The sequence below is a fragment of the Chlamydotis macqueenii genome, chromosome Z, assembly GCF_036417535.1.
Source record: "Chlamydotis macqueenii isolate bChlMac1 chromosome Z, bChlMac1.mat, whole genome shotgun sequence".
NCBI classification, from domain to species: Eukaryota; Metazoa; Chordata; class Aves; order Otidiformes; family Otididae; genus Chlamydotis; species Chlamydotis macqueenii.
Genome location: NC_141593.1, coordinates 81,735,223 through 81,747,870, shown reverse-complemented (window position 1 = coordinate 81,747,870; position 12,648 = coordinate 81,735,223). Strand labels below are relative to the sequence as shown.

At 38.3% G+C, this 12,648-nt stretch overlaps 1 protein-coding gene across 3 annotated transcripts in view; it reads left to right on the top strand.

Annotated features, from left to right (window-relative positions):
• Positions 1-12,648, top strand: part of SKIC3 (SKI3 subunit of superkiller complex) — a 46,996-nt gene that overhangs the window by 16,269 nt on the left and 18,079 nt on the right. For all 3 annotated transcript variants that reach the window (XR_015261509.1, XR_015261510.1, XM_086771529.1), the window contains exons 17-30: positions 72-325; positions 2,676-2,778; positions 3,595-3,771; positions 4,697-4,841; positions 5,011-5,089; positions 5,208-5,269; positions 5,393-5,449; positions 6,556-6,624; positions 7,446-7,520; positions 8,137-8,278; positions 9,425-9,518; positions 10,100-10,177; positions 11,368-11,492; positions 12,322-12,445. Coding sequence is in view for 1 of the 3 variants with exons in the window: in XM_086771529.1 (XP_086627655.1) it covers positions 72-325; positions 2,676-2,778; positions 3,595-3,771; positions 4,697-4,841; positions 5,011-5,089; positions 5,208-5,269; positions 5,393-5,449; positions 6,556-6,624; positions 7,446-7,520; positions 8,137-8,278; positions 9,425-9,518; positions 10,100-10,177; positions 11,368-11,492; positions 12,322-12,445 (1,584 nt within the window). In the remaining 2 variants the exon portion in view is untranslated. The remainder of the gene's footprint in view (positions 1-71; positions 326-2,675; positions 2,779-3,594; positions 3,772-4,696; positions 4,842-5,010; positions 5,090-5,207; positions 5,270-5,392; positions 5,450-6,555; positions 6,625-7,445; positions 7,521-8,136; positions 8,279-9,424; positions 9,519-10,099; positions 10,178-11,367; positions 11,493-12,321; positions 12,446-12,648) is intronic.

Genomic DNA, 12,648 nt, shown 5'->3' with positions numbered 1-12,648 from the left:
AAGGAAATAATTTGTTTATGTTAACTTGTATCACCTTTTGTTTAAATAAATTTATATCTTGATATCTTCAGTTTGCAGGCAGCTCTCAGAGCTGATCCAAAGGATTCCAACTGCTGGGAGTCTCTAGGGGAGGCTTATTTGAGCAGAGGTAGCTATTCAGCAGCTCTGAAATCCTTCACGAAAGCAAGTGAGCTGAACCCAGAGCTTGTGTACAGCGTTTACAAAGCTGCAGCAGTTGAGCAGATTCTAGGCAAATATGAAAATGCTATAGCTACCTATCAACAAATCTTAAAGAAGACAGAAGATTATGTGCCTGCCCTGAAAGGTAATATGTCTGAATGTAAGAATGTTAACTCTTTCTCCCTCTACACACTGTAGTGCTGCAGTCTGTGGAGGGGGTTCTTGATGTATGGAAGTTTGCCTACATGGAAGGATAGGGTTGGATTTTAGGTATGTAGAGCACTGTGGTCCCCTGCATGAGAGCTAGTGTAGTAGCCTGCAAATATCTGAAGAGCTCTTAAATCACAATGCACAGGTGTTATTATTTCTCTTTCAAGTAAGTATGAAAGATTAATTATTCCTGTGTAGCTACAAGGCCAAATGAGTAGAAGAACTGAAGACAGAGGAAACAAGCTAATGGTGCTGCAGTTTCACCTAAGCACGCTAACACTGGCTCAACAGGCAATGGAGTCAGGCTGCTGTTTCAAAGAGGTCGGCTATACTCAGACCTCTCTGAGCTTCTTCAAGTGATGAAAAACGGCAGTGAAGAATCTGAGAGGCCTCACGAGTGTTAGAGGTGGCAATAGGTAGAGGTCTTCAGTATATAGCTGGGAGCACAGAGAAATGGGGGAACCGGAACTTCTTTCTGGTGATAGAACTGTGATTCTCAAGGTATATATTATTGAAGGCTGTAACATTTTGATAGCAGATGAATAACTGGCTCAAGTTCTCGCTGCCACTGAATCTTCAGTCATTCTCGCTTCATACATCCACTTGAAAGAGATGCTATTTGCTGCTTGGTACTGTATGAATTTTTGAGTTGTAGAGTGTTCTTTCATTGTGTGTAAGGCCCTTTGATTTGTGGGTGAGTGTAAGCTGATGCTTATAAGACTAAGTCAGAAGTGTTGGGTTACTAGTACAACAGTAAGTTTTTCATCTGAAGGGACGACAAGGTGGTTGTTCCTGTATGTCTTCCTTTATAATTTTGTCACTTGGGAGTTTGCCAGACTGAAGTGACATGGCAAAAGCTCAGTGATGGAGCTGGAAAGTATTGTGGATAGACAATTTTATTAGTTGTTGCAACAGCTGACTGCAGCAGCAGATTGCAAAGCTGTTGTATAGAAGTGTGCATGTGTATATGGTCTTTTTAGTGTCTGTAGGTGACAGTTGACAACTGTCACCTGGACAAAAATGCTTAGAGAGGACGTAAGCACACAGTATCAAGGTTCCCGCCTGCCTCAGTTGCTCCTGTACTTACTCTGGTCTTAAGTCACCTAAGTCTTCTCTCATCCTTCTCATCCTAATCTATGATTTATTAGCTCCAGATCCTACTTCGAGTCCCAAAACACTCTTCATCCTCTTAGAGGCTGTGTAATACTTAGATTGGTTTGCTATCTATGGTGTGCCTTCTTAAAACTCTCTGAAACATACGTTAGCGTACTTTTGCTACTGTTCTGATCCGTTTAGACAGTTTCTGAATTGAGTTGTTGGAAGCATAGTCTCCTGGCAGGTGAGAGAGAACTAAACTGATGTTACCCGAATGCATCTTTTCAATACATCTTATTAAATGACATGGTTATTCTGCCTCTACTACAGCATATCTTGTAATGTATAACTTTGAGTATTAAAATAAATTTGGATTTTAGGTTGCAAAGCTTCTTGACATCTGAAAAGCTTGTGATTTTGGGAGTTCTGTGTGGTCAAGACAAATAGCTAGTGGGGACAAGATAAAGATGCTTACAAAATGTGACTACTGTGATTATTGGTTTGGTATAGGTACAGGGTACAATAGCATGAGAAAGTAGCTTCAGAACTGTGAAAATAATACTGAGAATGAATGGTACCCATAGACAGTGACTTACTGCCAGACGGAATCATTGCTGGTGCCAGCAGGAGTATAAAGCAGTTATCTTGGTTCCAAAATGCTAGAAGTGGTGGCATTAGATGCAGTTCCTTTTTAACAGTTGGATTTATTTCCATATGAAGTAAATTCTTAAGTAAATGAGATTGAATAATGTTGATTTCAAGTTGTCTTCAAGGAAGACTTCCGCTTTTGCCTACCTTGACATTCTTTCTTCTTTTTGTGTTCTGGCAATGATTTTTTCACTCGTGTGCACTAAAAGTTGATGTATTTATCAAAGACTTACCAAAGCGGAGCAAATTTCTCATCAGGGCTTTAGTTAACATTTGAGGACAAATGCAAAGCTTAAATGCTATGTTTTTTATAATTAATTAGGTTTATTTTAATATTCAAATTATTCTACAGTTCAGGCTTGACAGCATAGGTTAAAAGCAAACTCTGTTGTGAGCACTGTGAAATCTTTTGATTTTGGCATAGCATGTGCAGGTTATAAATCTTTATATCAAGTAGAACATTGAGCAGACTTCCCTCCTCCTTTATCAAGCATATCATAAAAACATCTATTTTCATAGAGGATATTTTCTCTTATTTTCAGGACTTGGTGAGTGCTATCTCATGCTGGCAAGATCAGCCCTTGATAACTATTTTGACAGGAAGGCTGTGGATTACATAGAGCTGGCTCTTGAATTTTTTACAAGGTTAGTACTAAATATTTAGTTATTTAATTTCCACTGGGATTGTGGACTGACAGGCAGAAGAATAAGAGTTAAGTGTTTGAGGATTTTCAGTTGAAATAAGTCAAGTGGACCAGGCTTCTAATCTAGAAGTAAAAATGTTCTTATTGAAAATGATTTGAATAATGCATTCTGGACTTAGGCTGCTTAAATGAATGGTAATTATAAAGTTTTGTTTTTTCTGTTTAAAGATACAGAGTCATTTGATTGTAACACAAGTGTGAAATGACACACAGTTCTCTCCAGCTGTCTTCCTGTATATATGGGGCTGGGAGGAGGGGATTTCTACCAAAAATAGTGGATGAGAGGAAATTGTTCCTTCCCTCTCTCAATCTTTTTATTTTGCATTTCATACAAAATGCTTTAGTGTCCTAAAATAAACCTTAGGATAGCTACTGTTACAGGAGAAGGTCCATCAGGTTTCTGCAGATGAGTCGTGCCTTGTAATGTAACATGATAGTGCTCCGAAATGCAAGAGTGGGTGTAGTCAACTGACATGTTGACAGATAATGGCTAATTTTCAGAACTGATTCTTGGTCCCAACAAAGTTGGGATACACCGGCATTTTGTAGTTTCTCTCTTTTTTAATTGTTTTAGATCTTTTAGACCTATAGCTTGAATAGGAAGAAAACTGAATGTAAAAAAAAATAATCAAACAGCTTATTGATTTTTTATGTTTGAGTTTGTACCACTCTTCTGAAACAAAGTTCACCACTTTGAAAAGGGTATTGAAGTGTCTGAATGGATGTTGTATGGGTTTTTCTGTATCATTAATTACAGAGCAACAACACACCGTCCTGATGTATCTTGTCTCTGGAAACTGCTTGGAGATACCTGTACTAGCGTGCACGTTATTTCACCAACCAGAGTGAATGTTCAGGTTCTAGGATCCCTTTTGGGTAAAAATGCAGACAAAGAGATGCTGGACAAAAGTGAGCTGCTCAGGCTGGGAGGAAGGTAATAATTTTTATTATCAAGAGCTTCTGTGCAGCTTGAGAGTGTGTAGAGTCCCAAGTATTCTAGGCCATTTCTAGAAAATGAAAGACTTGCTGATCTGCCAGCACCTGCACATTGAGCAAAGAATAGAGTCTCATGCTTCTTCCAAATTGCATTACTCATTTCAGGGTATGTTTCCTGTCAACACTTTGTCTAGCACCTGTCTTCTTGTTTATGTCTCCAGAGCATGGCTATGTCCTACCTGTCATTCAACAAGTTGTGCCTCTTTAAATGGAATGGTTGCAGTAGTTGCTAACTAATTCTCCCAGGACTGCTAAAGTCCAACACGATACTTTAAGCCTTCTGTCTGTACTTTTTTCTCATAAAAATAAATTCTTAGCAATTATTGCCCTAGATACAGGGTGCGGAGTACGTTCAAAGAGGGAATTCCTGGTTCCTGGCCCTGGAAGCTCATGATAGTAGAAAATATTTGTAGTATTTCTGTAGCCTCTTCTGTGACTCCGAGCTTTTTTCAGTTGAATGTGTAAGGCAGGAAATGCAGCTGCTTAGTAAATCTCAACCACAATAGTGAAGTCAAATACTTCCATGGGGAAGTCTGATTAACTGTAAAAAAATGACTGATGTTTGTTTTAAGTAAAAGCATGCATATTGCAACTGACATTGCTTTAATGTAGTACACATCTGTGGCTTCACAAGTGGTGGGCACTGCAGGCTGCCTTTAGACCAGGATAGATTCTGTGAAGGGAACTGCCTGAATGAAAATGGCGTAGTTGTTGTTTGCTTTCTGTTCTTGTCTGGTTTTGTTTGTGTTTGTGCGTGTTTGCTTGGTTTAGGTTTTTAAGCACTCTTTTGAATGTTTTTTCAGCTTTCTGCTCTTCGTGTAGAGAGGCTTGGAATAATGCTTCTGTGATTCATGTTTCCGTAGGTGTTACGGCAGAGCTTTAAAATTGATGCCTTTGCCTAGCATATGGTGTGATCTTGGAATAAGTTATTATCGACAAGCAGAGCACCTCACAGCAGTGGGCTCTGACATGAATGAGATCAGAGAGCTGCTGGAGAAGTCTTTACAGGTATTGCCTGTTTTACCCGTTCCATTCTTAAAAATTTATATTAGTGTTGGTGTGCTTGTCTGCATACTCTCTGTTGTCAATAAAACCTACATCTCTGAATAAGTAAGTGCATAAAGTCTTAATTTTTGCTCTTCTAGAGGTTGTAATCCATATGTGATTTTTCTTCCAGTGTCTTAAAAAAGCTGTGAGGCTTGACAGCAAAAATCATCTTTATTGGAATGCACTTGGTGTAGTTGCTGCCTGTAGTGGTAAGTCTTCAGTGAAACCCCTAGCTCCATCATATCCTAAATTAGAAGGCAACTTGACTAATGGTGTTTATGAAATTTGGTTAGATATAGCTCTCCTTTTTTCTTTCCTCCCTGCCAGCTATTGGGAATTACGCTCTTGCTCAACATTCGTTCATCAAATCTGTTCAAGCTGAGCAAATCGTAAGTGCTGTAGGCAGCTGCCATCTGTTTCAAGTGGGCATTTAAAACTTTCTTCCCCTGATGCAGTGTTATTTTTGAATATAGTAATAATACATTGGTTTTGACTCTATTTGTTCTGTGTAGAATGTTGTTGCCTGGACCAACTTGGGAGTTTTGTATCTGACAACTGGAAACATAGAGGTAACTCTCTTTCCTATTTTCAAATATAGTTTCCCTTTCCCTTCTTTTTTTTTTTTTTTTTTTAAAAAGGAGTATATGCAATGGGAGTGTGAGCAAACAGTGAGAAATGTCCCTGTCAGTTTCAGGGAAACCTACTTCCTTAGAAAGAAATTAAATTGACACCTTACTTGAGACACACAAATGAATTAAGTATTTGTTCTGGAGGTGATAAGGTTTAAGTGAACTGAACTGGTAAGGTTACTTTCCAAGCAACTGGATGGAATTAAAAACTGTTTGGAAGGACTGAGAAGTGATTAGTCACAGCAGTGCATACTAGATTTGACCAAGAACTTTTATCTGTAGGTCACAAACTGAACTTTCAGTTTTTGAGTTTCCCAGATGTTGCTACTTTCTGCTTATCAGCATGTCATATGATTTACTGTAATTCTGTGTAACCTTGAGAGCTTCTCTGCAGAAAAAATAGACTACATCTTAAGTCCATGGTTCTCATGCAGCTAAAACTACATTCTATCCTGTTTGCTGTTCAGAATTGCAGAATTTTTGTTTAATTGGAAATGTGATGGTCAGAATTATTTTTAATAAAAATAACTTGATACTGTGACTGCGTACTATTAAGAGTACTAATGCTAAGACTTTGGTCACATTAGACCACATTGGGGGAGGAACTCTAAACAAATGCAATCTGTATGGAAAAAATAATTTGTGGGTAGTAATAACTTTTACCATTTTGAAAATGTGTTTTTTTAACTCTTTGTGTGAAGGAAAAGCAAATTTCCAAAACTGGATCCTCCAAGTATCAGCTTTTAGAATAATGATTGTTCCAAGAGGTGATCTAGCTGCTGAACTGTTTTGTTGTTATGAGAAGGAAGTATATCTGGAAGGGAGGGAATGTTGATCTTGTAAAGATTTTCTTTTTTGTTGTTTTTGTTTGTTTGTTTGTTTTGTTTTTTTTTTCTGGGCAATGCATCAGTTTTTATGGCAGTAGATGTTTTTAGTAGTGACCTAATTTTATCTAATACTGCTCCATGTCAATACCTGTGTGTACTCAAAAGTGCTCTGTTACCGTGCCAGACAGTTCAACGGTACTGTTCTCTTTGGTTTGACAGCAAGCTCATGAAGCCTTCAAGATAGCCCAGTCCCTGGAGCCTTCTTATGTATTGTGTTGGATTGGGCAGGTAAGATGACAAAAAAAGTCATAAAACTGTGCTCCAAAACCAGCTGTTAGTCAAAGAGAGGACTTTGACTCCACTCTAGCAATTGGCACTTAAGCATGTTCCTGAAAATGAAATGTTTTAAGTAAAGGGAGCTTCTGTGTCCTCTGAGGGTGGATGGGACCATTTGTTTCCACAGTGAAAAGCTACATTCATCAGTTATCTTTATATAGTGTTTTTCTGGTTGATGTTCTGAGTTTTGTAAGAAACTAGTTGTTAAAAACAATTCCTGTTTGCTCTCTGAGGCTTTCTATCAAGCATTATCAACAAAGCACTCTCTTCATAAGGTGCTAGTTATTTCTGCTTTAGCTGTACCCCCAGCTCATGATACAGCACTGCCTGACTCTTCCCAGCCCTCACCTCTTCTCAGGCCACTGTTAGAAAGAGTAAGTTACTAATGCCCCTGCTACCAACGGACCTGCTTACCTACTAATGATATCTAATTGAAACTGGCTTTTAAGGAAGAGCTAGCACCATCAGATGTCAAAATTCACCTCCTGTAATGTTTTTGTAAGTTTGCTAACAGACAGAAAGCTTTGTCCTGAAGAATGTAAAGTAGCAGCAGAAGACTTTTAAGTTTCTGGTACTGATACAATGGAAACTGCTTGTACTCCCTTTCATTGTGTTCATTTTATTCCCAAAACCAGTCTTTCTTGGAGAGTATGAGGAAAGGAAAGTGTCTTCATGTTAAATGCTTAAGATGTGCTTGGTGTAATGTATGCAGCTTTTTGTCAAGGTCATGCTTTTTGAGGTACCTGACCACAGCTACTCTTGCTTCTCTGTAGGCTCTTATTGCAGAAAAGGTAGGCAGCTATGACACTATGGATCTCTTCAGGCACACAACTGAACTCAGTATGCATGTAAGTATAACAGTGGTATTATCCTGAAGTTTCTGCATGTCTGATCTCCCTACTTAGGTGACATAATTTTTAAAAAATAAGCATGTGTTAGATGGTGAAACAGTTACAGTCGTATTCCAGAACCACTGTCTTGCTTCCATGTTGTTGTTCCTGGCTTATGCTGGCACTGAAGAGCAGGCAGTTATTTTATTAAACACTTTTATCCCAATAGTCTGAGAAAACAGCTCAATAAGTCTTGAAAAAAACATTCTTGATGTTCCACAGAATTGGACAGAGATCAAAGGCATAAATTATAACTATTCCAGGAGACAGCAAGGATATTGCTGGTACTCTGGGTTCTAAGAAAGAGGACTTCACGTTCTTTTATAGCTTTTTAAATCTGTAATCCCTCCAGTGGTACAGCAAGTGATACGTTGGTGTAAGAATTTTCTTTGTCCAAAGGACAAGCTAAAACTGTGTGTGGAGTAATTCAGTTTGTGTTTTCTTCTCCTGCTGAACACTGATGCAGATTTTTAGCCTAAAACACAGAATTGTTGTTATAATCTTGTAATTATTTCACTGTTGCTTGAGCAGATTTGGTGACTCCTATTTGGGGATTTTTTGTTTGTTTCTTCAGAACGAGGGAGCAAAAGGCTATGCCCACTGGGTATGTTCAACGCTGCAGGATAAAAGCAACAGAAACACTGAAGTATATCTGTACAACATTGTTCAAATGAATGCTATTCCAGCAGCCCAGGTGGTCTTAAGCAAATATACAGGTAGGTAATTTAGATACCTCACTAACCTATCAAGCCTAAGAGATGCTTTCAGAATAAACGGATACACTCTTCTGGGAAAGAGAGATCTGACTAGGTTGGGGAGAGTCTTTGGAATTGTAAAGTAAGCAACCAGAACAAGGTAAGTGGGCCACAAAGGTGAAATAGATGCGAGTTCTGTCTTTCTACTCATTCCAACAGATTTTGTTTCAAAGACTGGTCAAAATAAGGACTGGAGCCTTGTCAGGCTTGTCATCAGATGTTTGCTATGAAACTTTCATTTGCATGTGGCTGGATGCATAGGTGCAGATAAATGCTAACTCCTCTGCCCCTGTGCCGTGATGTTTGGCAGAAGCCTGCTCCTGGATGCTGTGCAACTCCATAACTGCAAACATAGGATTGTGTTAGCCTTCAGTAGGAGACAGACTGTGTTCTTGGATGTGGTTCCAAACCAGTGTGGCCTGTCTGCTGAAGCAGGCATGTGTTTGTCTAGCCCAGAAGGTAGATAGAGCAAATGTGGATTTTCTTTAATCTGCATCTACTGCTGTAAATAAATCCATTGATCAGTAATCTGTTGCTGATCTTTGAGAACTACAAAATAAGGTGCAAGCACTTGAAATGAGATAAATGTGAGGCTGTGTGTCTTTGTCCATGGAATCCCTGTTCTTAAACAGGCTGTAGGAGGGACCTACATGATCCTTCCTAGTCTGGGGAAAAAGGATTAGAGGTCTGAGGTGAGATGATGGCTGACAAGCATTTCAAAGTTGTAGTATTAAAAATAAATTGTAAGATTCTACTAGTATTTTACTGGAGTAATACAAGTGGAATAGTTTCCTTTTTCATTACATAAAAAAAAAGCAAACCCACTGCAGGCTGAAAAGCTTGAAATATGTTGGATGCATTAATGCTGTGTCATAAGACTTTAAACATTTTTGAGCTAACCTGATGTTACATTTTGTGTCTTACTATATTTTCTTTATTTGGATGCAGTCTGCCGAAATTATTCCAGTGAGCAACTGTCAGAAGCACTTGGCAAAATGTTTTGTATATAGGCACATGCTATAGCATCAATGTAGCAGTGTTTTTGTAATGCTTTTTCACAGCTCTTTCTGATCATGTTCTCCTATATTGTCAATTCTGATTTTCTAGAAAGAAATCCAGATGATGCATCCGCTTTCACAATGCTTGGTTATTTGAATGACTATCTGCATCTGAAAAGGCAGGCCGTGGATGCCTATGAGAGGTAAACTGTACACCCTGAAAAGTTTACTGATAGAAGCTCAACCTCTTTTTCTATGCACCAGCTGAAAAACTTCAGGGTTTTTCTTTTCCTTAAGTAAACTTTACTTTCTCAGTTCAACACTACGTTTCAACTGAGTGTACTGTAAGGGGAGGTGTGGTGATGTTCTTGTTTCAAATTTGAAAATGCAGAACAGGGAACTGGAGAGGTAAAGGCTTTCCAAGGCATCAGTGTCCTACCAGGATGTTTAGCTAATTAACTGTAAGGAATTTGAGTGCAATTTCGGGGATTGGTTAGCTTGGTTTTAGTTTTGTTCTCTACACCATTCTAATTAGTGGATGTGGTTGGGCTTTTGTTTTTTTCTTCTCTCTTCTTTTCAGATTATAGGAGGAGGTGGCAAAGGAAGCCGTGTTTGGTGAACATGTTTGATGATGTATTAAAACTGTAAAATAAGCTCTGTTTGTGCTTAATTAGCATAGAAAAGCTTCTGCATAAAACATTTGTCCATTCTGCTCTGAGAACTACTGTCAAAATATGCATGTTGTAGTCTGGTGTTAATGATTCTTAATTGTGGTTGTTTTCAGGGCAGCTTCATTGCTGAAAAACTCTGAGGATACTGAGAAATATCATATAGCAATGCAAAACTATGGCAGGTCACTCTGGTAAGTGTTTTTTGGCATATTTTCCAGCCCTAACTTCAGCTTTGGATGTAGTGAGTGCAGTGGTACAAAACATGGATGAGGCTGAAAGGTGGTTGCTAAAAATAATCTGTTAAACGTCATTCTTAATTGTAGAAAAGTTTGACTGAACTTTGTATGTGCTCCAGAAATGGGTAATGTATTTTAAAAAAAAGAATCAAATTATAAGAATTTTCTATATGTCTTGACAGTTTATAAGGTAAGTGATTTCCCTATCCTTAGCTTGATACTTAAGTGCCTTAAGATAGCCTACACAATGTAGTTGGTGAATGGTCTCTAGAATAAATTGGTGTTTTTTACGTTCTCCACACTTGAGATATGTAGTAGGCTTAGTCTGAATAAAATAGCTGCTTCAAGGTTTATTTGAAATCCTTTCTATCTGCCCTTTGTATTTGTATTTTCTTGTACAACCTGGAGCATGTGGGCTTGAGGTGTTTTGTACACGTATGTGATCTTTCTGTTGAAAGATTTCCTGCAATCCTGCTCACAGGTCTAAGTGCCCTTCATTATTAACTTCTGGTTCTGAGGGAATGCAGGTCACAACTCTTAACAGATGAGACTTTCAAACTTTGATATGAGATAGCTAAAGCTCTGCTGATTAGATTTTTGTCAGCTTTCTAGGGAAACTTTATATATTATTAAGTACATGACACTGGAACTTCTGGGCTGTGATAATGTGATAATTCATTCTTTAACTTCAGGGAAGATTTTAGAAGCAACTCTTCAATTGCTGTAGTCTCGCATCCAAGCTGTATGTGTGGTGATTCCTGTGTGCAACATAACACAAGAGCAAAGCTCCAGTAACTAATAACTAGTTCTAATAAAAACAGTCCTTTGTAATTTCTTCCATGATGGTCTGAGAACAAGAATGTCTGTACCTGCACTTGCCCATTTGTTTTTGATACTTTAATCTGGTTTTTTTCATGTTTCTCCTCTGCTGTTTTCTCCCACTCCATTGTGTTGACCGTTGAGTGGCATCCTTACATATAGCAGTCATGCACATGGGGACGACTTTTTCATATCAATTATTATTCTTCTTGTATCTGCTTACAACTCCTATAGAAAGGAGGGTACTGGTCTGCAAGGACAGCCTGTCTGAATGATAGCAGCTGTTGCTACATCCTTCATACCAGTGACTGTTTTCATTTTTGCAGTGCCCTTGGCGAGTGTGACAAGGCCATTGAGGTTTACAAGTCAATACCCCTAACGGAGTTTGATGGCATTGTGGGGATAGCATTAGCCTACTTCAAGAAGGGACTCTTAGAAGAAAGTATCAAAGGTAAGAATCTGCCTAATACCAAAGCATTATGGGACTCTTCACTTGAGACAAATATTACCAAAATTTGTTTGTCTGACCAACCTAGTTGTAGTTAAGTTTATTTCAGTCTTCCAGTCCCAATGCATGAGAACGAATTCCACTACTATTTTAATAATTAGGCTGTTCAGCAGGGTGCTAGAGCTATTAAAATGTACAAGTGTTTCTTGTCCATTAGGCTGTTGTGCTTTAGCTTCCCTTGTTCTCAAATGAAATTACTTTCCTGGAAAAATCAGTTCTCTGTAGGAGATTAACGTGTTGTTTAAAGCACTTAGCTTTAGTCATAAATGTAAGTGCTGTATTGTCTTGTTCTGCACTGCTAAGGTGTGAGATTTCACAAAAAGGTGTACTGAATTGTCAGTGTAGAAAGTGTAAGCACTCACAAAGGAGCAGCCAGCTCAGCATTTCAAATAACTCTTAGTCTTCAGCTGAAGTGATGTGTATCTAAAGTACTGTTTTCATAAATAAACTATCACAGAGGAGTATTTAAACCCTGTTCTTTCAGGCTTTTTCTGAATATCCCAATACTACTTTTCAGTTCTGTTTCCATTTGCTACATATTAAAGAACTCCCAGGCTCTAAACAGCCCTGTAAATCTCATTTCCTAACATACAGTTACTGCCAAAGTCTTAGTCAGCTTTTTTTTGTCTTCTGCCTGTATTTTGAGGTGTGAAAATACAGTGAACCTAATACCAAAGTGCCCCTGTGTGTATTCTAACATCATACCTTTTTAGAGGCTTTAGAAATGTATTGTTTTCTCCTGCTTCAGTTCTCCGTCTTCAATTTTTATCAGCCTATGAAAAAGCCTTGTCTGTTGCTGAGTCTGAAGAAGATAAAGCACATATCCTGACTGCCTTGGCTATAATAGAGTATAAACAGAATAAAGTGGATGCTGCAAAGACACTACTGTTTAAATGGTGAGTGGAGCGAGTAATAATCAGTATATGGTGTTCTATTGCACTGCTGAATCCTTAAGTTTACTTTTTGATGCATCTCGGATGGGTATTTTCTTTTTGTGTTGCAGAGTAAAAGTACGAGTGGATGCAGTATTTTTCAGCCTATTCATGTGATATATCTGTTTTGTTTTATGGCCTGTGTCTTCTTCCATGTTCTTAAAGCA